At 44.3% G+C, this 25,682-nt stretch overlaps 2 protein-coding genes across 6 annotated transcripts in view; one reads left to right on the forward strand and one right to left on the reverse strand.

Moving 5' to 3' along the window:
• The window catches only part of CDH23 (cadherin related 23), a 1,868,204-nt gene that overhangs the window by 185,253 nt on the left and 1,657,269 nt on the right, over window positions 1-25,682 (reverse strand). The window lies entirely within an intron of this gene.
• The window catches only part of VSIR (V-set immunoregulatory receptor), a 91,843-nt gene that overhangs the window by 62,069 nt on the left and 4,092 nt on the right, over window positions 1-25,682 (forward strand). Inside the window, exons 2-6 of the mRNA XM_063958777.1 lie at window positions 10,159-10,524; window positions 15,124-15,168; window positions 17,352-17,459; window positions 19,537-19,564; window positions 20,077-20,258. Coding sequence (XP_063814847.1) covers window positions 10,159-10,524; window positions 15,124-15,168; window positions 17,352-17,459; window positions 19,537-19,564; window positions 20,077-20,258 — 729 coding nt within the window. The remainder of the gene's footprint in view (window positions 1-10,158; window positions 10,525-15,123; window positions 15,169-17,351; window positions 17,460-19,536; window positions 19,565-20,076; window positions 20,259-25,682) is intronic.

The raw sequence follows: 25,682 nt of genomic DNA on the forward strand, positions 1-25,682 counted from the left end.
AGCAAATTTAGTAGGACCAGAACTCACCCCAGCAGCCTGCGGAGAGCGCCACCTGTCTAATGCCAAATTCATAACATTATTAAAGTCACCCAAGCAGATCACCGGGGTACATGGAGAGGAGGCTATGAATGTAGCGGCCTGTTGTAACACATCATACGAGAAGGGGGGGGGGGGACATAAACCGCCAAAATGTAGTAGGGTTGGGAACTCAGCTTACAGTCAAGGAACACAAAACGACCATACTGGTCAGTCTTGACCGACACCAACTCAAAGTGTACCGACTTTCTTATCAGAATCGACATACCCCTGGAAGAGGAGGAATGAGAAGCATGATAGGCCCATCCCACCCAGGGTCTTCTAAGTGACAACAACCTATTCCCCTCCAAGTGACTCTCGCAGAGACATGCAACATCCGGGCCATATTTCCGAAGTGTAGTCAAAACTAAGGAGCGTTTTATCTTATTATTATTCAAACCTCGAACATTCCATGTCAGAAATTTCAAATTAGCCATAATCCAGGTAGGGTTCTATGTAACACAGTAGATAAACGTCCCAGCAAATATTCCTGGAAGTCGTCAGTAAAGGCAAGAACAGTGCTTATCTTACTTAATCCCTGAATCGCAATCCACAATATCCAATGCATCAAATATACTTCCCACATCAAAGAAAATAAACACAAAAACAAATTCAAACACGAGAAAAATAACAAACTATAGAAAGAAAAAAACATACAGAAGGAACAGCAACGAACTGTTTGCTGACATCCCCCCCCCCCCTCCCCGTATACCATCCCTAACTTTGGCATACTTATATCCCAAACAACCGTTCCTAACTCCCAAGGGCTAAATTCTCAACAAAACCCTTAACCAAAATCAAGTGACCAAGGGAAAGAAAAGTCCTGAGCCACCAAAGCCAAGGGGGGGCTCCCTGGACAATGAGTGGAGACCTCTGGTGAGCCCAAACGAACCATAAGCAATGCAGGACATCAGTCCGGAGCCAACTGACGAGCACCCGGTGCATATCTGTCCAGCCATTGGGCCGCCTCTCTAGGGGAATTAAAGAACTTGGTTTCCCCGTCCGCCACCACCCGGAGTCGAGAAGGGAACAGCATAGAGTAGGAGAGGTTCAGGTCCCTGAGGCGCCTCTTAATAGGCATAAACTGGGCTCGGTCTTTCTGGACGTCCACGGCAAAATCAGGGAAAGCTGACACGGTAACCCCATTCCTGACAAGGGGGCCTTTTGTGCGTCCCAGACGGAGGACTGAGTCACGATCTTTATAATGCAGAAATTTGGCAATGAAGGTGCGCGGAGGAGCGCCAGGAGGTAGAGGACGGGATGGTATCCGGTGTGCACGCTCCACCGTAAACTGTGCCGTGAAGGATTCAGCGCCGTACATTTCCTTTAGCCACGATTCAAGGAAGTCCTCAGGCTGAGAGCCCTCCTCCCTCTCCGGCAGGCCCACAAATCGCACATTATTTCTACGTAGCCGACCCTCCATGTCTAATAGCTTGGATTGAAGGGATGAAACTTGCTGGGTCACCGTGGAAATGGATTGTTTCATAGGGCCGCACATATCCTCCAGATTCGAGACACGGGTTTCCGCCTCACCCACTCTCTCTCGTATGCGCTGGACATCCTGTCGAATCAAGGAAAGATCACACTGCACTTTCTCCATCTTATCTGAAAGACGCTGTTCTGTCCCTGCATTGGCCTCCAGCACTTGTTGAAGGGATGGAGCTGAGGGTGTGGTAGGGGAGTCAGCAGCTGTTGCAGACGGGGAATAGAAGTGAGACGGAGAGGCCCACTGAGAAGGGGCCTGCAAGGCCCGGGGGTTAGGTGGGTTAGGTTGTCTGGCAAACCTCTCCAGCTTAGCCGCAGCCGTGCGCTGGCCGTCCCAAACCATGACGGACAATAGGTAGTGACAAACACTCCAGCAAATTCACAGGTCAGAAGCGTAAAAGGAGTCAACAGCAGTGAAGTCTTAAGCTTTCAGTATGCAGAAATGTAGCCGCAGCTGGCCATCAAAGTAGAAGGCAAATATAAAGGAAGGTACAGGCAGCGTCCCAGAATATAGGTGAGAGCCGGAGCAATGTAATAGTTAGTATGTAAAATGAGAGCAGGTGAAGTCAGCTTGCAGTATGGTCCCAGAAGGCAGAATCCACTCACCTGACACAGAAAAGCAGGCCAGGCAGCCCTTGGATGCAGATATCCCTTCCAGGCTAGGATGACAGTCCAGAGCAGTGGGGCTGTCTGTGCAGCTGTAGTTAAAATGGCCGCCGGTCTCACAGTGCCCTCACCCCTTGTCCAGGAGTACCTGCGTTCCCTCCGGGAACCAGGGCCTCGGATCTCAGCCTGTCAGGAGGAGGAGGACCAGCCGCCTTCCCCCCGCCGCTCCACGGCATCCAGCGGTGACAGCGGCCTGCCGTATGAGCTCCGGGCGCAACGCGGCCGGGAGCCGCCAAAATTGAGGCTGGGGATCCGGAGGAGGCACAGGCCGCAGAGCCGGAAGTGTGCCGCCGCAGCTGAACGGACCTCGGGGAGAGCGGAGAAGGACGCCTGACGGTGCCCCGCAGTGTGGGGAGAGGAAGCAGGCTAGTCAGGCACACCAGAGGGGGTCAGGATTGTGTTGCAGGATGAATTAGCCAGGAAGCTCCCGGGACCTGCTGCCTACTCCTGTGCTGCCGTGGCCACGCCCCCATAACTGATTAATTTAAAACCAGATTAATTGCTGGCTTGAAGTCAGCCAGCTACAGAATCTGTGTAATTCATGAGTGTCCTGGTTTAAAGGGATAGTATAGTAAGTCTATGTATATACAGTAGGTTAGCATCCTCCTAACATGCCCCTGAAGCTGTTTAAAATTTGAAAAGTGAACTACCGCCTACTAAAATAAAGGGGGTCTATGTACTAAGCCTTAGACGGAGATAAAGTGAACAGAGATAAAGTACCAACCAATCAACCAACCAACTCCTATCATTTTTCCAACACAGCCTGTAACATGGCAGTTAGGAGCTGATTGACTGGGACTCCTCCATCCACTTTATCTCTCTCCAAGGCTAAATACAAACACCCCATAATTACTAGTCTCCTCCTCCTAACTAGGGCTGCTCCATTCAGCCATTCTTTCTAGGGTTCTCTTTCTCTGAAGATGGTCTTCCAGCACGCACCCAACCTCCACTGCTATTTTTGGTTGTTAAGCCTCTGGAGCTCCAGCTAGATGGAGGGGCACCTTAGAATATATTTTATCTAGGTGACAGTCCAGCTCTATTACTGCCGCGTTCCATTACGGACAGCTGAAGCCACCTCCAGCTGTAGTCATGAAGAAATAAAAAGCCTTGTTTCATTACTAACAGAGTTTTCACCTCTTTGTCCTACTCGGAGGAGGGGTTTACCATGGAAAAAGCTAAGATCCCTCCAGCGGTGCTTCTGATTAGTGTAAAAATCACTTCCTTATACAATAGTATGGGGAGAGCTATTTAGAGAACAGAAACGTCTTGTTTACATTTCACATACATTTTTTGTTATGGCATATGGAGAAGGTGGAATGTGCTGAAAAGTACCTAGCTGGGGGATAAGTAGTTGTTAACTGCTGATGCTCCTTCACTCATTGCTCCACCCCTTGTGTCCAGTGACGTGAGCGTATGCTGGTGCACAAGGCACTGCCAGCGCATGCGCAGTATAAACAAGGAGCACCATAATTGTGATAATTCATTCTCTGCATTGCTTGCTGGGATCACGGAGGGGGCTGCTTGATGTAGGTAAGCTTTACAGAATGGCTACATAAGACTACTATATACTGCATAGATATGGTGCAATATATTGTGTTAAGCACTGGTGGTAGCCACTTCATGTACTATATGCATACTTACCTACTTTGCTGCCTCCTCCTCCGGGAGTAGGCAGCGTTGTAGGTGCATGGGGGCGTGGCCGACAGCAAAATGGGCTGTTCGGGGGCGTGGCCAGCAGCAGGATGGCCGTTCCGGGGGCGTGGCATCAGGGTCGCGTCATCGTGACTCCACTCCCACTGTGCTGTGCCGAGAAACGAGGCGCTGCATAGCGGGGGGGGCGGAGCTACGATGACGCGATTCAGCGCGAATCGCGTCATCGGACCCCCTCGGGCCGCCCACTTGTTCTCTGCTGCGGGCGGCCGAGGGGGAAAGCGGGAGGCTTGCCCACCTTTCCGGGGGGCCGGGAGGGTCACCCGATTTTCGGGAGCCTCCCGGCCATTCCGGGAGGGTAGGTAAGTATGACTATATAAACAGAGCCCTTAGAGCAGTGTCACATGGGTTCCTGTGGTTGGCTCTACAGAAATGTACTATGTTGAATGGTAAATTTATACTCAAGTACTGGGCCAGACTGCAAACTTGTCTGTTATAATGCACAATTAAATAACTCCCATGCTACTAGTATGACCTGTATGCAGGGCCAGATTAAGGACCACATGAGCTGAAATATTTCAAGGGCCTATACAGAGAAGGGGAGGAGCTGTGACCAGTGCTGGGTGGGTGTGGCTAGAGCCATGTGGGCGTGTACACCCCTACACTATCAGCCGCACGGTCTCCCTAAATTGCAGACTTTTTATTAACAAACCTTATTACCAGCATCATATATTTTGGTATTGCAGTGATACTAACAAATATGCCGTTGGTACTCAACATTATTACCTCTCCAGTGAGGTCCAGTGACATCTCTATTCGCTGTGTTGCTGGCATCCTATCGCTGGCAATGACAGGCAGTCTGTACATGTGCATTACACTTTCACCCTGCAGGGACTTGGCAATACCTGGAAGGCTTCGCTAAAGCTGGAAAGGAATACACTGGGACCCATTGCTAGCAATAGGGACCATATCGCTCTCGCCATCTATAGATGGCATAAGCAGCATAGGGGCAAACAACTGAAAGTTTACAACTGTTAAATACTGAAAAAGGCACAACCCCTTAAACAAGCACTAAAGAGGTTGTGTCTCATTGTTAAATGTGTCCCTAACAACTAAAATGCCACGGCTTTATTTCCAGTATGTATGTTTTATATATACAGTATATATATATATATATATATATATATATATATATAAAATACTTATTTATTATTATTTTTTTCTAAATGATCACTGGAGCCTACAATTATCTGGCAGACCATCTGCCAGATCTGGCTAGTTGGAGTGAAAATCTGGTACTGAATAAGAGCACAGGACAATCAACCATTTGCTCCCAAACACTGGAAAACGGACAAACACAGTCATTCAAACAAATTGGTTTAAGTCACGGATTTAACCAATTTGTCTGAACAACAGATTTTGTCCATTTTCCAGTGTTTGGGAGGAAATGGTTGATTGTCATTTGCTCCCGTACATTGCCAGATTTTCATTTAAACCAGCTAGATAAGGACAGATGGTCTACTGGATAATTTTATAGTGTATGCCCAGCTATTCAGTGGTTCTCAACTTTCAGGTTCCCCCCCAACAGGTCACGTTTGAGGATTTGTGTCTGTGAAAGCAGATAAGATAATTACTGACCAGACAAAATAGATTACCTCACCTGTGCATGATTCGAGATCCACAAATCATGCGTGATAAGGGGGTACACACTGAGATCCGTGCTCAAATTTTAAGCAATCTGACTAGATTTCTTAGAACTCAAGCGATAGTGATGCGCGGCGCTATCGCCAGTGCTAGATTGGCCAATCTAGCGCATCGCTCATTTCACCGCTGGGTGAAATGAGCGCCCCTGTCACCCCCTTCCCCACCCCCCCCTTCCTCGATCAGCACAAATCCTGCATCGGCAGGAGGCTACCCTATTCTTAGCGATCACGCTGAAACTGCAGTGCAACTGCAATTTCAGCATGGTCTTGGGGGAGGGGGGGGGGTTCAGCGGATAGCATGCTGGGTGGCCTTGCCCTGCGATGGGCGGCCCACAGCATGCGATCAAAAGGATTGCAAATTCTGCTGCTTAGCAGAATTGGGTCCAAAATTTTAACAGTAATTTTTATTTTTCATTTTTTTCCTGTGATAGAAATCTAATGTTAATAGTTGTCTTATTATTTGTTGTGCTATTAACTGTTTTCTGGGTTCGATCGAACATGCAATATATATATATATATCCATACCATATTTGCGGGTGTGTACACCCAATATGTCTGTGAACAATGTCGTTCAGCCATATTGCGTCAGACCTGCAGCACAGACAATGTCAGGCTGTTTGCACGGGCGACCTGCTGACTGCCGAACCCTGGCTGCAAGGACCGCCGACACATGATTGCTGGACGGGCAAATTCAAATGCCCAACCCGCTGTGAAGTCTGGACCGACTTAATGAATCGACAATTGGTAGGTATGCATGGCTTATCTAATTGGAGGCTCGGGCAGCTCAGTTGGACCGACGGGGGGTTGGCAGGAGTCTTTACAGTGTCTACCCAGCCTAATGGAGTTAGGCAGTTGCTCATGTGAATTTTCTTTTTTTCTTTTTGTATTGTGAATGCAAACAATTAAATTGAGACAGTGAAAGTTAAACAATAAAAAATAGTTGTTGTATTTAATAAACAAAACAAAAAAAAAACATGTTGGGGCCCCAGGCTTGTTTGCTGTTGCCCTGAGCTTCATTGTTCTAATGCTGGCCCCGAAATAATTATATTATGTAAATAATAGCTATTTATTTTTCAGTATAGGTGTTTTTAATATGCAGCTTTTCATGAAAATTCTTCTGAAACAAGTTTAAATAGCTATTGTTTATGCAAGTTGATATATATATATATATTTTTTTTTAATCTAGCAGCAATGGGGGAAGGCGCAGCTATTAGGATTGCTGATCAACGTACAGAAGAAGGGTCTGGATCGTAGGGTCGACAGTAACTAGGTCGACAGTGACTTGGTCGACACCTGAAATAGGTCCACATGGTCATTAGGTCGACATGGAAAAAGATTGACATTGGTTTTTTAGATTTTTTTGGGTGTCGTTTTCTCCTTAAAGTAACCGCTAACCCCAATTAGTGCACCGTGTCCACTCGCCATGCTTCGGGCAAGGTTACTATTACCCGTCGTAGTCCACGTGGATCGTAAAGTATGAAAAAGTTCAGAAAATGAAGAAAAAAGTGAACTCAGGTGTCGACCTAGTGACTATGTTGACCTAATGCATGTTGACCAATAGTGCCTAAGTGCTGTCGACCTAAAATAAAATACCCACATGGATTAGCCTACTGCTGCCCTGAGGTCAGGCTGCAGGGACGTTGTCTTCCTGTAGTCACCATCGGGCGATCGTTTTAAGATCAGCCTTCTGTACCCTGGCCAGGAGGTTGCCGCATTAATGGATGTGTTGACTAGGGGCGCTGAGACTGCTGTCATTAGATGAGCCTAGAAACCCCAACTAGGCATGGTTGCATCTGGTGTGACTACTGCAGGAAAGTAGTTAAGCAAAATATGTAAACTGGGGGCAGACATTTAGATATAGATCCATGCCCTCCTCACCTCTGGGCCCCATAGCATGACCACCACCTGTATTTTCCATCACTGACTAACACCACTCCTTCTAAGAATTGAGATGCATGTTTGTATAGTTATTGTAGATTAAAGTTGCCTTAGTAGGCTCATTTCTCTGTCATTGCAGCACGTCTGGGAATTTTCTACTTGTACATAATGAAGAAACGAGGAGGTTGCATATATTTATGCCTTTAGACATTTTTGCTCTCTTAATACCATAAATGAGTATCACATGTCATCAAAGGTCCAGCTGATGCTGCTGTATGTTCTTTGCCATGAAGTCATAGAAAGACTGATACTGCTGATTTAAGAATGATACCTGTCGGTCACTGGGTTACTTTTCTACACCTTATGGTGTTGATGAAACAAGATCCTGTGTTAAACCTCAAAATCAGAATATTGTGACATCGGCTTCTGGTAAACAGGATGCACAGACAGATCTCAGCACGCAGTGTCAGATACTATTTAGTGCATATTTTATTATGTGTGTGTGTGTGTGTGTGTGTGTGTGTGTATAGTCTACAATATGTATGGTAGGGCAGTGCCGGCTTACAATTTAATTAATGCGAATCTTGCATGCATAACAAAAATCTGACTTTTTTGTTAATGGTAAAATAAATTACAAAACTTTCTAAAATGTACTTTTGCCCTGGGTGCCACAAGGTCTAGAACCGGCCCTGTCCGTGTGTATGTGAGGGGTGATTTTGCAATGAGCTGTGTGCAGTGTTAGAAGTGCAACCGGGTCTGTCTGCAGCATCGGGAGGTAATTGTGTAGGGCAATTAAAAAAATAAATAAAAAATTCCCTCCCATTTGGAATCTCCCCGCAAAATAAATTTCAACCATTTTTTATGTATTGACTACCGTATGTGTCAAGAGCAATCATACCCACGGTAGTTCAAAATTAGGGGAAAGGTCTGTACATTCTTGGGCTGGCAAAATCCTGCACTTAATTGAATAAATCGAATATGCTCCTTCATTTGTAGCTCACCTCAGAATAGCTTTGCTACCCAAGCGCATGTGTGATTTAGCATAGCTTGACGACTGGTTGGATCATGTCAGATGAACAAATCTTGTTAAAGGAAGTACTCTCTTGGTCTGCGTGATACTGCCCTCTCCTGGCTGTCCTCCTATCTCTCTGATTGTTCCTTCTCTGTCTCCTCTCATGACACTACCTCCCCCCCACTTCCACTAACTGTGGTGTCCCCCAAGGTTTTGTTATTGGTCCTCTCCTTTTCTCTCTCTATATACGTCCTCTTTAGGTGTACTCATTAGTTCTTTTAACTTCCAGTATCACTTCTATGCTGATAACACTCAAATCTACCTGTCCTCCCCTGATCTCCCCACAGCTCTCCTCACTCGTACCTCCAACTATCTCTCTGCAATCTCCTCCTGGATGTCCCAGCGCTTTCTTAAACTCAACATGTCCAAGACTGAGCTGATTATCTTTCCACCCTCCCGGACAACCTTGCCTTCCACAATCTCATTATCCATTGATGGCACGACTATCTCCTCTAGCCCCCAAGTACGCTGCCTTGGCATAATCCTTGACTCCTCTCTCTCCTTCAAACCACAAATTCAGCAACTCTCACAAACTTGTTTTCATCTCAAAAACATTTCCAGGATCTGGCCCTTTCTCACCCAGGATGCCACCAAGACCATTATCCACTCACTAATTATTTCCAGACTGGATTACTGTAATCTCCTCCTAACTGGCCTCTATGACAGTTACCTCTCTCCACTCCAATCTATCCTCAATGCTGCAGCCCAGCTCATCTTCCTCACCAAACGCACTATGTCCACCTCCCTTCTCCTACAAGCCCTTCACAGGCTTCCCTTCCCTTTCAGAATCCAATTCAAACTTCTCACACTCACTTACAAACCCACTCCTCTGCCATTTACATCTCTGACCTTATCTCCTTTTACTATCTCACCCGTCCTCATCACTCTGCTAGTGCACGCCGACTCTCCTGTCTTCTGATTACTTCATCCCATTCCTACCTCCAAGATTTTTCACGTGCTGCTCCCTTACTCTGGAATTCTCTACCTCTCCCCCTCAGACTCTCCACCTCTCTACAGAACTTCAAACGGGCTCTCAAAAACCACTTCTTCACCAAACCCAGCCAAATCTCATCCTAACCTTCTGTCCCACGCTCGGGTCTACCCCATCTGTGTTACCCGTCTGCCAGCACCTCCCCTTTAAAATGTAAGCTCTCACGAGTAGGGCCCTCTTCCCTCATGTGATCATCCTTTTCTTACTTTAATAATCCTCAACTGCCCAAATCCTGCAGTTCTCAGCCACCTTGATACTTATCTCACTGTCGTCTATTGATGTAGTTATGCTTAGTTACCCTGTACTTGTCCGATATTGTCTTCAACTGTGAGTCACTGTTTTCCTGTTTTGATTATGTGCATATGTACTCTATAATTGGGCGCTGCGGAACCCTTATGGCACCATATAAATAAAGGAGGATGATGATAATATTTAAGTGTCCTTTTACACAAAAATCAAGTGATTTAGTTTATGTCTGTATATAGGTGGAAATTACAGAGGTTTCAATGTAACAATACAGTGTCTAAATCTTATAGGCATTCACATGAAGTAGTTTTTCATTTCTCCAGATGTTCTACAAACAAAGTTCTACTATTTGAAATGACAATAGCCTTTGTTCTCTCCTTTTCCTCCTGCAGATCAGATAACTGCTTACACAGTTTCAGCCCTGCATTCAAAGTATATTTGTCCTGCAGGGCAGGATGTAAACCTTACATGCTCCATCACTGGACACCCAAAGGATCAGCACCACCAACTGACCATACACTGGACTATCATTAAGGAAAGAAACCCAGACTGCAGCGAGAAGAAACATGTCCAGAACATGGCCAACAGCAGCCATCACAAAGCTCCCAAATCAGCCCCTTTACACAGCAAAGTATTTCATAGGACTCTTACGAATATCTCCCATGAGGACGGTGGTGGCTACTGCTGTATTCTCTTTGAGAAAGATAAACATCATGCACATGTAGCTCACAGTTATATAGAGCTTCAGGTGAAAACAGGTAATTCTTTTTATATCCTAAACAACTTAAATGTAAGCAACAATGTATTTCAGATAGATTATTAAGGTATTATTTCATTGTAAAAATTTAAAAAGGACGTATTTGGTAACCGGAACGTGGCGTTTTAACACAGTATGACCCAAATTGTCAGAGTTAGACATGGGACCAGAAAAGAGACCACATTGGCTAACCATTGGCCCACAGCTGAACTCGCAGCCCCATTTTCAGCAGTAATGCAAGCCAAAACTTGCAGTGAATCAGAGGTGAAAATCACCAGAACACATATATTGTAGTCCTAATATATTAGCCCACCCCCCTCCCCTGTCAGTATACCCAACCCCTTTGTTTTTAAAATCCACAAATAAGTATTCCTTAATCTTGAACATAACCCAAACATCCTTGAAATGTACGGGAGGCTGTTGCATTTTTTTGCACGACTATCTGACACTAAATAGCGTTAAGTTCCTGATCATACTCCTATCATTTCCCTCAATGACTACTGTGACCTCCTAAAGGGCAGTATTGTCCCACATCCAGTCAACAGCTAATGCTCAACTCATCTGCATTTGCAGACATTTGTTTTTGTTTTTTTGATGCTCAAATCTGTCTGTCTTTATTCTGGTTTCTCTTAGCCTTCAAAATGAAATTTAAATTGCTAATACAAGCCAACAAATCCATCCACAGCACCTGTTCTAGCAATATATCTAAGTTATTAAGTTACCCATAATCTCCAAGTTGCCTGAGCTGCCGTCCATGGGGGATATCCAATTAGCCCTGGTAATTTACCGGGGCTAATTGTCCCGCCGGGGACTATCCTATTACCCCCGATAAGCCAGCACAAGCGGTGGCTTATCCGGGGTTACCTGACACTGTGCCAGGTGCCGGCTCCTGACAGCTCCCGATGCAGCGCACCGCCGCCTGCCCGTGAGATACACAGACACAGCGCCAAATGCAGACCCCAGCAGCAGTCACCCGGCGGCTTCCCCCAGCCAGCGGCCACACAGCACCCGCGTCATCGGGACACTGCAGCCGCACACAGATCTCAAGCGGCAGCAGTCACCTGGCAGCTTCCCTCAGTCAGCGGCCACACAGCATTCCAGTCATCAGCAGGAGGACGGGAACGCTGCAGGTTTTACCGGTCATCGGGGATTTGGTGGCAGGCGAAACCAAATCCCCAGAAACAGCCCTGTTTTCGTGTGAAAACAGGTCTGTTTCTACCCAAAACACACAGGTTTCACTGAACCTGTGTGTTTTCGGGAGAAAGGGCATTTTTTTTTGCAGGCGATCAATCTGGATAGCTTGTAAAAAAATAAAAAAAGTCAAAAAATAAATCAGTGAAACATTGTACGTTTTTCGCAAACCGATGTTTTACCGGGGCTAATAGGATATCCCCCCATGAATCTTCTAAAGTCATCTCTAGCCATGGTTATAATACCTCCTCTCTCTGTACCTGGAGACTCAGCTCTACAAAGGAGCTCATCCCAATGTATACATGACTACAGCTGTTCCAATACACAAACTATTTCTTCATTTATGCTGCAACTGCTACTTTCTGCCGTCGAATACCCATTCATCAAACTGTTGCCAAATACGTACACCTATGTCCATTGTTGGCATGCTAGTATCCTAATAAGTTCTTTTTTAATTATTAATAGTGGTAACTTTGGGCCTAATTCAGACCTCATCGTAAAAGCAAACTTTCTCTAATGGGCAAAACCATGTACACTGCAGGAAGTTCAAATGTAACATGTGCAGAGTGTTAGATTTGCGTAAGTTATATTGTTTCTGTGCAGGGTAAATACTGTCTGCTTTATTTTTACACTGCAATTTAGATTTCAGTTTGAACACACCCCACCCAAACCTATCTCTGCACTTTACATCTGCCCCACCTGCACTGCTCATGGTTTTGCCCATTAGAGAAAATTTTTCAGGTCTGAATTAGGCCCTTTGTTCGGTGATTTGGAAAAATTTGTAAAGATACACACTACTAAAAATGTATTTAATATTTTCTTTTCTCCTATTGTGACCACATGGGCTTACACTGTTCTTGTCAGTTCATCTGTAGTGCACTTGTTAGAAATTAGTCGCTGTCACCACTAGGCTCCTTCACTGATGCATGAACAACTTAATTCTGGGTATGCTATAAAGCTGCTGCAGTGCCTATTTAATGATGACTCTGATTTCTCCTGACTGCTTACTATGGATCAGGACTGCAGGGTAGCAGACCGGACATTGACTTGGACTTTTGGGCTTAACAGGACCACTGGGTAATGGAATAGAGGTTTAGCTCTTATATGTAGGTTACTAGAATAGAGCAAATTGAAATACAGTAATAATTTGAAATACTGGACCAATCCTAGCAGATATTTGAACAGCGTGGCCAATCGGGGATAGGATAGACTGCACTGAGCCAACCAATCAGGACTAGATTTTAATTGGTAAATTAAAAGGGCCTATAGACTAATTCCCAGTTAATTTCCCTTGATTAAAACTGCTTTAAAACAATGATTATTAAAAAAAAAAAATGTTCACCATTTGCAGTTCCCTATTCTATCACACACAGAGGGCAACTTCTGTTTTAAAGGAAAGTGGTGGTCAGTGTAACACCATCCCTTTACCTACCTGAGGCCAGAGGATCAGTTACAGTGATTTCCAGTCTCACTATTTTTTTCGATAGTGCCAGTTTGTGTAAATTATTAGCATCTATTTGCAGGTTAGCATTTACTATATTTACAATGATGTCCCAGACACACTACACCAATGTCAGAAATAAATCCATACAATAATCTTTATGACCAAAGTGTTAGACAGTGGATCACTCTGTGGTCTGTCTCTATTCCCAGCACTAGAGGCAGCTTCCCTGCTCTAGTGTTTTCCCTCCTAGTGTCAGCTCAGTACAGGAGGAGGTGCTTAGTGCACAGTCTGAGAGAGTTCTTCCTGGGAGAGACAACTGCACTGACATGCAGCTTCTACTCTCCTGAGTGTGTGACCTTGTCTAACCTGCAGCCTGTATGTATGCAGCCACATCCTGTGTGTACTAAATTGCTGTGTTACTGCTGTAAAGCTTCACTGTAAGTTCCTGCTGCTGCTGCAGAACATCTTCTATATACTACAAGCTGTTATCTCTGTTATATAAAAAAAACAATCATCCTGGTTAAGTGCCGTTGTGTGGACTAACATCCCTATGCGACACTGCAACACTCTGCCAACACAAAGCACAGCACTTTTATTCCTATACTAGAATGTGATAATGTTCAATATGTGAAGAACAGCACATGCAACCTACAGATAAACAAAATAGCTATGAGAATGTGAATACCTTTTGCAGTGGCAGATTGGCCGTAGGACTCACCAGGAAGTTTCCTGGTAGGCAGAGGTCTCTGTGCGGCCTGTTTAGTGTGTTGTCAAGTGGCCCCCACCCCCCCACGACAGGCAGCCCACTGCGCTACGTACACTGCATTGTCCCCATTCATTGTTATTCCATCTGCAGTACAGCAACTCTGCCATCCAGTGATGCTGCCATGGCTACACAGTATGTTATACCTCTTGTGCTGCCCATGTCAGGCCACTTCTACACAATTTTACAGGGCCACTTTTAGTTCCCAATCCGTCCATGGTCTCAGAGACAACTGCAGCAAAAGACGCAAGGAAGGCCGCAATTGCATACAATCAGACCACCCCCTTCAGCAGACCCCACTCCCTCATCAGATCGTATCCCCATTAGGGCTGCTTCCGTAAATTTCCCGGGCTGGTTTTCCATCCCAATCCGCCCTTGACCTTTTGCTATAAGAATGCCCTTATTGTAATGTTCCCATAAAAAAATCTACTCTCCCCATCTCAGAGAAGTAGTAAAAGTGACCCACTGTCACTTCATTTGTACACAATACAAAGAAAAGGCTACATTGCAATCCTGTAAAAGCACTTTCAACCTGTATGATTTAAGACAGTACACTCATGGCTGTCTTATTGAGCGTTGGCATATGCTATAAATGAGCACAATGCAAGCACTGCCAATATGTTTAGTGACATTCGGCAATTAAGGCGCTTTGTTTCTTTGTGCTACCAGAAGATGAAGCAGCTATAAACTGGCGCAATGAAATAAGTAAGTTTGCCCATCCAAGCATTTTTTTGTTTTTTTTTACATGACTCTGCAACCTCTCCTGGACAACTAGCACGACAGCAGAGATCCTTCCCATAGAATTCCTATGCTTGCAGAGAGCACACCTTCTGTGCATTCTGTAATGCCAAATAATAACCAACAGAATTTTCTATGAGGTGGTTAAAATTCTTGAAATATCAAAGGGACCATCTTGGACAATCATAGCACCAGTTTTTCTGTTATTGTTTAGTAATCAATGAAGGAATCTCTCTGTAGTTCTGGGTTAAGGAAACAGGGTAAGGGGTGTCTTTATGGAAAATATGAATCTGTATGAATATTTGCAGAAAAACATAAATATGTATATTATGCATTACATTATTTCACATACCTGTTATTCCAGCTATGATTTTCTGTTTTGGATCTTGTCAAGTAAACAAATTTATAGCTATCACATGTTTCTACAACTCACTTGCATCAAATGTGATTTTGCTTTGTTTTAGGTGATACAAATCTTCAGGTGTGTTCATTTGATGAAAATAATGATGGTAAGAGCATCCCCTGTAATGCTACTTTTCAGTTATTGTTGAGTCAGTACTTTAAAGGCTGCTTTGAGGCATGGACTACAAAAGTATCCCAAAATAGAGCTCAGAACCTTATAACTTACAGTAAGTTGCCTATAAACTGGCAGATCTAGCTGCGCAGCCTAAGCGGCTGAATCCCTACACAGTTTGTTTTTCATAAATATCTAATCAAACACTTAATTCTGTGGAGGCGATTCAATTCAGCATGATATCAATAATGTCGGGAAGGAGGTCCTGGAGACAATCAATTGACTGTGCTGTTAAGCTTGATTAAAGGATTTCTGATTGCACCCCTCCTGAGATGTGAGCAGATATCTGACTAAACTAGTGTCACAAAGCTGTTTTCTGCCTTAGTGCTGGCACAAACAGCATCGCGCCTGGCACTTAAGTTGGAGAATGCTGGTTACAACAACTAAACATCAGGATTAAGGCACTGTAACCGGAATCTCCTAAGTGCAGGGTGCGATGGGGAAAATTGTATTGTTCTGGTACCTCTTTTGTGCTGCTATTCACATCACACTGAATAGAATTGCCTCTTATGTGACTAAGTTAGTGCTGTAACATGACAACTGTAAATATCAACCTGTGTTTCCTGCCAATCCTGATTGATTAGGTTTGCTTGTTGCCATGGGGCTTGGGGTAAGGGGTACAGCAGTGCTGCCTCCCTTAGCCCCTAAAGTCCTTGAACCGCACTCCCAGGCACCTGCAAAATTGCCCAAGTCCCCCACTCTTCTATGCACTGGAAACACCTTACTGTAGCCTTCCTGCCTCCTTGCTTTGCTCTGGAAAGAGCAGGGTATGGGCCTCTACTGTGCATATCACTGGTCCCCTACCTAAGTTTTGCTATATGGGCAGAAGATACACTGCTGATGGGTATAACGGTTAGACATGTCTGCAACCATTAGCATATGTGGATCCAAAAGGAAGACAAATCATCTGACCATTTTAATTGCAGTTATGGATGGGCGCCAGGGTGTAACTAGAGTTTTGGGGCCTTATAGGAAAAAGTTTAATGGGATACACAAGGATTTCTAGTACCCTTATTTATCTTAAAATGCCAGCCCCCTCTTCATCCACTGCACCTGCTCCACATTTTCATTCTTGCTCATACAAGAAGACAACACAAGACTTCACTTCCCCTGCGAGAAGAATTACCTTGCTTAGTTAGCAGTCACAACGTAGAGAGTTCATTAACCAATTTCCCCACAAAACCGCTCAGGAATTGTCATTTTATTTTTTTACTACTTAATAAAGTTTAGAAAATATTTTTACTAAATATGAAAATTTTATTTAAAAAATAAATATATATATAATATCTGCTGCAGCTGATCTCTGCACACACAGTTGTGCAAGGAGAGGAACAAAGTTCCCCTTCCTGCACTGTGCCTCTCCAGAGAATGCGCTCCAGAATTAAGTCTGTACAGCATTCTGTGGCGCGATTCCAGCAGTGATGTCGGTAGTCGGAGACTGCCGCATCACTCCCTGGTCCGGCATACTGAACAGGCTGCGGAATGCAAGGGAACAGCTAGTCGCATTTGATGCGACCAAGCCAGGTAACTGACTCCTGGCTTTGGTTGCATCACATGCGACCAAGCCAGGGAAATGGTTACACTCCCCAACTCCAGTCCTCAAAAAAAAAAAAACAACAGTATATGTTTTACAGACCTCCTCAGTATCACATTGAAATAATTAGCACTGCGTGTAAATCTTTTAAAATGTGTCAGCCAGTAATGGATACACCTGTGCACCCACTAGAAGATCTGGAAGATATGAACTGTTAGGGGTCCCTGAGGACTAGAGTTGGGAAACACTGTTCTAGATGACTATGCATACTGCATAGACGGGTGGTTAATAACTGGGACCTGCCAACAGGGGGGACCCACCCAGAGCAGCTGCTACACCCCTGATAAGTCTGTAAAGTAAATGTGAATAAACATTGGAATATATTTTGAGAATTACACAAGTCAATTCCCGCTCAGCTTGCTACTTCTGTAAGTTCTCACAGTATCAGTTCTGATCAGTAGACTTTTACAGTGTTGTTGTGAGCATACACTATTTTAACTAATCACCAAAGTTGCTATCGCTGCAGAATTTAATGGGAAAGTATGGCACATATGTAATAATTTTTTTCCCTTCCTTTGTTACAGGCACAACAGCAGCAGCTTTGGCAATATTGGCCTGTATCATTGGAATCCTTTGTCTGCCTCTTATACTAGTACTAGTCTATAAACAAAGAAAAGCAATCACCAACAGGCGTATGTATTTTTTTAAATCTGAATAACCGTAGATTCAAGAAAAATCAGTTAGTGGGCAAATATGATGCAACCTAGCACAAACATAATGAAAGAGCATTTACTATGACTAGCAACCTAGAAAATGATGATTCCAAAATACATGATTATGCCTGGTGCTGCCTTCATATCTCTGTCCCACCTTTCCTTGTATGTCTCTGTTATCTACTGTATGTCTCCTCTTCTCTTTTCTCCAGTCTTTCTTTCTCTCACTTTCATCTCAAGTCCCCAATCTATCCCCCTCTTCCATCTCTCTCTCAGAATGGCCCTGTGCATCCACACAGTGCTGGTGGGGAGAAGAGAAGCATTGTCCAGGAGTTGGAAAACTAGCGTCAAGGCCCATCTGCAGTTCTGACTGCACATCTGACAGACATTTAGTTGGATTATATAATGGATCCTGTGAAAAATAAATAGCCCACACGATATACCTGTCCTGGCAAATCCCTGGATTCTTCCACATAAGATGACCTGATGTTTAGATCTTGCCTAACAAAAACAGAATGACAGTCACCACTGCCTTCAATCTGATATCGCCACTTCAGCTCAATGACATGAAAATCCTAATGCTAAATTGTTACTATACTGGATTATTTAAATATTCTTACGTTGGCGGCTAAAGCAATATGTTCTGCGCATCTGATTCTAATTGTCTGACTTCATCAGGTGTCCCTCAGCCTCAACACAGACAAAGGGACATCCATTATTCACCTCCCTGTGTATTCAGTTGAGATCCTCTAGAACCATTTTTAAACAACTCTTTACACACTAAGCTATGTGCATTTCAGTATATATAGGAACCAGCAGCGGCTGCAGATGTGAGGCTGCAGCTCAGTCAAAAAATCAAATAGGGGAGCCACACAATACTCAACATTGCTGGCAGGACTCACTGGCAGTTGGTATATTTCCCCTATTTGAATTTTGGACTGCGCTGCAGCACCACCTCTGCAGCCGCCACTGATAGGAACTATGAAATATAAGCACAGGATATAACCTCAAAAAGAAAAGCATTTGGGCTCCTGGTCATATAATCTTATTAATTACTAGCATATTCGCCAAGCCGATGAGCACCCCCCCCCCTCCCAACACAAACACTTACCCTTCTGGCCGCACTTTCACGTGGTGCCTTCTCTTCATTCCATTGCAGTGGGAGAGCTAGAGATCATGGGCTAGATGCATCATCGCTTGGAGAGTGATAAAATGGTGAGTGATAAAGTAACAGCCAATCGGGTCCTAGCTGCCATGTCAGAGGCTGTGTTTGAAAAATGGCAGTTAGGAGCTGATTGGCTGGAACTTTTTCACTCACCATTTTATCACTTTCCAAGCGTTGATGCATCTGGCCCATGTCTATTCTGAGTCAGTCATGCTTTCACTGTACATGTCTGACTCGGGCAAACTTTTAAAAGCCACACTACACATGTATGAAATGGAAGAGTAGTAAGCTTATACTATGTCATCTATATAATAATTCTACCAAGGCAATTAGATATTAGCATAAGAGTTTATAATGGAGTTGATAAAAAGCCAGTGTAGAGTTTTCAATGTTTTGCTCGTTGTGCACTACATATGAAATACATCCACTTTTGGAATACTGGTATGAATGAAATACACAGTGGGATAAATTACTCCCACTGTAATTAGGCAGATTCAGTTAGCAGATAAAAAGAAAAGCATACAACTAAAAGTTGAATATTTACCCTGCCAGGCATTTCCATGCACCCATAAAGTTACTTAAACATTTTATTTTTCTCCTATTGTTTCACCACAAACATAATTTCTTGCCAACATTTATAGTAAGGTACCACATAGCCGCAGAATTTCCCATTTCAGTTGATGTGTGGCACAGTCTTTAAAGCAACTTTTAAATGACGTTGAGTCAGCGGTGGTTCCTGCCTTCTTTCTGCAGGGCGCGCAAAACAACGAGGCAGCTTCTAGAGACAGCATTGGCTGCAGCCCCTAGAAGCAGGGTAGGGCTTCCCAAATTGATCATTTCTGCTCGCTTATGTGTTTATTTGAATCTAACTTAAATTTCTAAATTTTCTAGGAGCTCAGGAACTGGTGAGAATGGACAGGTAAGTTTAATAAAATATTGTGAACACATCGAGTTAGTGTCTTCTTGCTTATATTAAACAAGACTCTACGAATGAGAGCTACATTTAAATATATTAGGTTTTAATATCTTATTACCCAGTTTTGTTTTATTACCGTTGTTGTAAAGTGCAACGGAAAATGCTGCGCTATATAAAAAAACCTGTTGATAAATAAGTACAGTTATAAATTATTGATGACGTTATTCTGTAACTAGGAATATCATCATGTATGTGTACATGAGTAAATAACATTAGTAAGAATGTCGCTTTCTTGATAAATAATAAAAAAAAAAAATTTGCTAAGTTGCTACAGCTGGTCCAGAGAGGCCTCCATCATATGCATAGATCTAGTGACAGCATATTTGTGAATGGTCACACAAATATCCTACTGTACTATTGCCTTCAAACACCACAAACAGTCAAATCACACAAATGATACTGCTACCTAAAGCAGATGAAACCGATATTACACTCTGCATTATTTACTCTCTCAGTGATGTACAGGGTTTAGAAAATCCTGTCTTTGATGATCCCCCTGCTGGTAATCTTGAACAGAGGCCAAGACTCATCTTCATGGCTAGCCGACAGCAGTCAGATACAGGCCGTCACCTGCTCTCTGAACCCAACACTCCTCTATCTCCACCGGGCCCAACTGATGTCTTCTTCCCATCTCTTGGTAAGTACAGTACCTGCAGCCATATTTCTACTGCCAACAGCAGCAAAAACTTTTGGCCGCCCCGCTGCTCATTTGGGTCTTATGACGGAATGTGGTCAATTTACCTACACTCAAAATCCCGACAGTCAAAATATTGACAACCATTGACCGACTGTCAAAATCCCAATATGATCAAAATTCCGAAATGTAAAATACCAACAATGTCAAAATACCAACATTTAAAATATCGACAGGTCAAAAAGTCATTCTCAATCATTTCATGATTTTTTTCATTGAAACTGACTTGTTCATACCTTACCATCTCAGGGGACCCGGAGGGGGAATATAATAGTGTGCCGAGCGCAGCGAGGCACTGTGCCCGAAGAAGGGGACGCAGTATACTTATACAGTGTCCATGTCGACCTATGTTGACATACGCACCAAAAAAAATAAAATGAAAAACGCGTGTTGACATTTTGACCTGTCAGCATTTTAAATGTCGGTATTTTGACCTTGTCAGGATTTTGACCGTCGGTCAATTGTATTTTGACCATCAGGATTTCGATTGTAGGAATTTCATACTAAACCCCTTTATGACTGCAACTGCAGCAGTGTTTATGAATCTTATCTATGTTCTGTATTCAGAGGTGTAGCGTGGAGACATGACACCCGGAGCAGGGTCATGTCACGGCGCTCCCACCCACCACCACCATACATACATACATACATACATTTATGCACAGACATACACAAACACACACACAAATATACACACAGATATAAATAAACATACACATATACACTAGCGATGTACGGCGGGCACTTTTCGTGTTTTGGTTTTGGTTCTGGTTCCATGCTCGTGTTTTGGGTTTGGATTGGTTTTGCCAAAATCACCCTTTCGCGTTTTGGTTTTGGATCTGGATGATTTTTGAAAAAACATAAAAACAGCTAAAATCACATAATTTGGGGGTAATTTTGATCCTACGGTATTATTAACCTCAATATCATTAGTTTCCAGTCTATTCTGAACACCTCACAATATTGTTTTTAGGCCAAAAGGTTGCACCGAGGTGGCTGGATGACTAAGCTAAACGACACAAGTGTGCGGCACAAACACTTGGCCCATCTAGGAGTGGCACTGCAGTGGCAGACAGGATGGCAGATTTAAAAAATAGGCCCCAAACAGCACATGATGCAAAGAAGAAAAAGAGGTGCAATTAGGTAGCTGGATGGCTAAGCTAAACGACACAAGTGTGCTGCACAAACACCTGGCCTATCTAGGAGTGGCACTGCAGTTGCAGACAGGAGTGTTGGATTCCATCTCGTTACCACCTCTTGCGTCAGGTGATGGCAGGGCAGGTTCAGGTGTGTTTGATGGAGCTCCAGTCTTCGGCACGTGGTGGCTGAATGCCGAAAGTGGCCTGCAATTTTTCGGGCCACTGACAGCATCTCCTGCACACCTGTTATTTTTCAAAAAATTCTGCACCACCAAATTAATTGTATGTGCAAAACATGGGACGTGCTGGAATTTGCCCAGATGTAATGCACGCACAATATTAGTGGCGTTGTCCAATATCACAAATCCCCAGGAGAGTCTAATTGGGGTAAGCCATTGTGCGATGATGTCCCTCAGTTTCCGTAAGAGGTTGTCAGCGGTGTGCCTCTTACGGAAAGCGGTGATACATAGCGTAGCCTGCCTAGGAACGAGTTGGCGTTTGCAAGATGCTGCTACTGGTGCCGCTACTGTTGTTGCTGCGGGAGGCAATACATCTACCCAGTGGGCTGTCACAGTCATATAGTCCTTAGTCTGCCCTGTTCCACTTGTCCACATGTCCGTGGTTAAGTGGACAGTGGGTACAACTGCATTTTTTAGGACACTGAGGGCACTTTTTCTGACGTCTCTGTACATTCTCGGTATCGCCTGCCTATTGAAGTGGAACCTAGATGGGATTTGGTACCGGGGGGACACTACATCCATCAATTCTCTAAGTCCCACTGAACTAATGGCGGATACCAGATGCACGTCTAACACCAACATAGCTGTCAAGGCCTCAGTTATCCACTTTGCAAAAGGATGACTGCTGTCATATTTCATCTTCCTCACAAAGGACTGTTGTACAGTCAATTGCTTACTGGAAGTAGTACAAGTGGTTTTCAGACTTCCCCCCCTGGGATGACCATTGACTTCCAGCAGCAACAATAACAGCAACAGCAGCAGCAGGCGTTACACTCAAGGATCCTCCGGAGGAATCCCGGTTAGGAGAGGATTCCTCAGTCTTGCCAGTGACATGGCCTGCAGGACTACTGATGTTCCTGACTGAGGAGGAAGTTGACATTGAGGGAATTGGTGGTGTGGCTTGCAGGAGCTTCGGTACAAGAGGAAGAAGGGATTTAAGTGTCTGTGGACTGCTTATGCTTTTACCCAAAGTTTCATAACTTGACACTGACTTCTGATGAATGCGGAGCAGGTGACGTATAAGGGAGGATGTTCCTATGTTCCCCTACTTAATACAGATTGACAGAGGCAACACACGGCTGGACACCTGTTGTCCAGATTTGTGGAGAATTAATTCCACACCGAAGAGGTGGCTTTTTTAGTATTTTGCCCAGACATCACAATGGGCTTATTCATCCCACGGACAACAGGTGTCTCCCGCGGTGCCTGATTTAAACAAACCACATCAGCATCAGAATCTTCATCGTCAACTTCCTCCTCAGCGCCAGCAACACCCATATCCTCATCCTGGGGTACTTCAACAGTGACATCTTCAATTTGAATATCAGAAAATGGACTGTGGGTGCTACTTCCAGCACTTGCAAAAGGCGTGCAAATGGTGGAAGGTGCCACCTCTTCCCATCCAGTGTTGGGAAGGTCAGGCATCGCAACCGCAGACACACTTGGACTCTCCTTGGGGATTTGTGATACCATCTTAGAACGCACAGTTCTTTGCTGTGCTTTTGCCAGCTTAACTCTTATAATTTTTCTAGTGGGAGGATGAGGGCTTCCATCATCATGTGAAGCTGAACCACTAGTCATGAACATAGGCCAGGCCTTAGCCATTCCTTGCCACTCCGTGTCGTAAATGGCATATTGGCAAGTTTACGTTTCTCCTCAGACCATTTCAATTAATTTTTTGGGGGTCTTTTTACTGTACTTTGGCTTTTTGGATTTTACATGCCCTCTACTATCACATTGGGCATCGGCCTTGGCAGACTACGTTGATGGCATTTCATCGTCTTTGTCATGACTAGTGGCAGCAGCTTCAGCACTAGGAGAAAGTAGTTCTTGATCTTTCCCTATTTTATCCTCCAAATTTTTGTTCTCCATTATTTTTCTGGAGTTATATAACAATATGCGGTACAGGAGAGCGTACCTCTACACCACACAGGGCAAACCCTGTGAAAATTATTTGGATTAAATATTAACAACCCCTTTATTTGGAGTAAAAATATATACAACAAAGGACAGCACCACTGAACTTATATGGCAGCACCACTGGACTGAATTTATACAGCAGTATCACTGGAATTATACGCCAGTACCGCTGGAATTATATGGCAGTATTACTGTAATTATATGGCATTATCACTGTAATTATATGGCAGTAACACTGGACATATACGGCAGTATCACTGGACTGGCATTATACGCCAGTACCGCTGGAATTATACGGCAGTACCACTGGACATATACGGCAGTATCACTGGACTGGATTTATACGCCAGTACCAGTGAAATTATACGGCAGTACCGCTGGACATATACGGCAGTACTGCTGGACATATATGGGAGTATCGCTGCAAATATCAAGCAGCACAGGGACACCACCAATGGACTGATGCAGGATAACACAGCACCACTGCAATGGACTGGACTTACACAGAAGCACTGGACATATGGCAGCAGAGGATACCACCACTGTGACTGGACTGATGCAGCACAAGACACTACCACTGTACTGATGCAGGACAACACAGCACCACTGCAATGGACTGGACTTATACAGAAGCACTGGACATATGGCAGCAGAAGACAACACCACTGTGACTGGACTGATGCAGCACAAGACACTAACACTGGACTGATGCAGCACAACACAGCACCACTGGACTGGACTTATACAGAAGCACTGTACATATGGCAGCAGAGGACACCACCACTGTGACTGGACTGATGCAGCACAAGACACCACCACTGGACTGATGCAGCACAACACAGCACCACTGGACTGGACTTATACAGCAGCACTGGACATATGGCAGCAGAGGACACCACCACTGTGACTGGACTGATGCAGCACAAGACACTACCACTGAATTGATGCAGGACACTGAGGACGGACACACATCCTCTCTCTACACTCTCCAATGCCGGAGTGAAAATGGCGGCGACACGCGGCTTCTTATATGGAATCCAAACCCTGCGAGAATCTGACAGCGGGATGATGACGTTTTGCCTCGTTCTGGTTTCCGAGTCAGGTGAGAAAACCCGAGCCTGACTCTGATCCGGGCTCAGGTAGTGAAGTTCGGGGGAGCTCGGATCTCAGGGAACCGAACCCGCTCATCTCTAATATACACAGATATAAACACATATACACACGTGTGTACACACACACACAAATATACAGATATACACAGACATATATAAACAGATATATACACACACATATACACTGAATATACACACAGATATACACAGACATACATAAACACACACACATACACAGACATACATAAAGACACACATATACTCACACATACTCTATACAAAGATATATATATATATATATATATATCACACATAAACACACACATACATGTATACACATTAACACACATATGCATACAAACACATTTACATCTCCTCCTACCCCGAGATCCCGGCTCTCAGCTGTGTCACAGGGAGCCGGCACCTTCTGTCCCCAGCGGCGCCTGGAGCTCGAGCTCCACTCGCTCCACCCTCCCTATGCCACTGTCTGTATTGTAATTCACTTTCTTGTTTTGTTCAGACTGTTTCTGTTCATGTACGCTGTAAGGCGCTGCGGACCCCTTGTAGCGCCATATTATTAAAGATTAATAATAATATATGTGAAATTTAATAGTAGCTTTTCTATATTTGGCACAGAACAAAGAATTTAACCTAAACATGTGCCCCCTCTAAGGTTGCAGCCTATTATATGAACCAGAGTGTCACCAAGCACAGCTTTTCCCTATCTGCCAGCTTGTATTACTTTGGGAACTAAGCCATCACAACAGTGTTCTTAAACTTCTAGTTTAGGCAAGATACTGTTAAGGCCCATATAGACGGGCCGATGCGGGAGAGATGTGTGCTGAGCGAACCACACATCTCTCCTGCCGCTCAGCACAGCGCGATGTGTGCGGGGGGTGACGGGGCGCTCACTTCACCCAGCGGGTGAAGTGAGCGACTCGCTAGATTGGCCTACGA

The sequence above is a fragment of the Pseudophryne corroboree genome, chromosome 3 (assembly GCF_028390025.1).
Source record: "Pseudophryne corroboree isolate aPseCor3 chromosome 3, aPseCor3.hap2, whole genome shotgun sequence".
Classification (NCBI taxonomy): Eukaryota; Metazoa; Chordata; class Amphibia; order Anura; family Myobatrachidae; genus Pseudophryne; species Pseudophryne corroboree.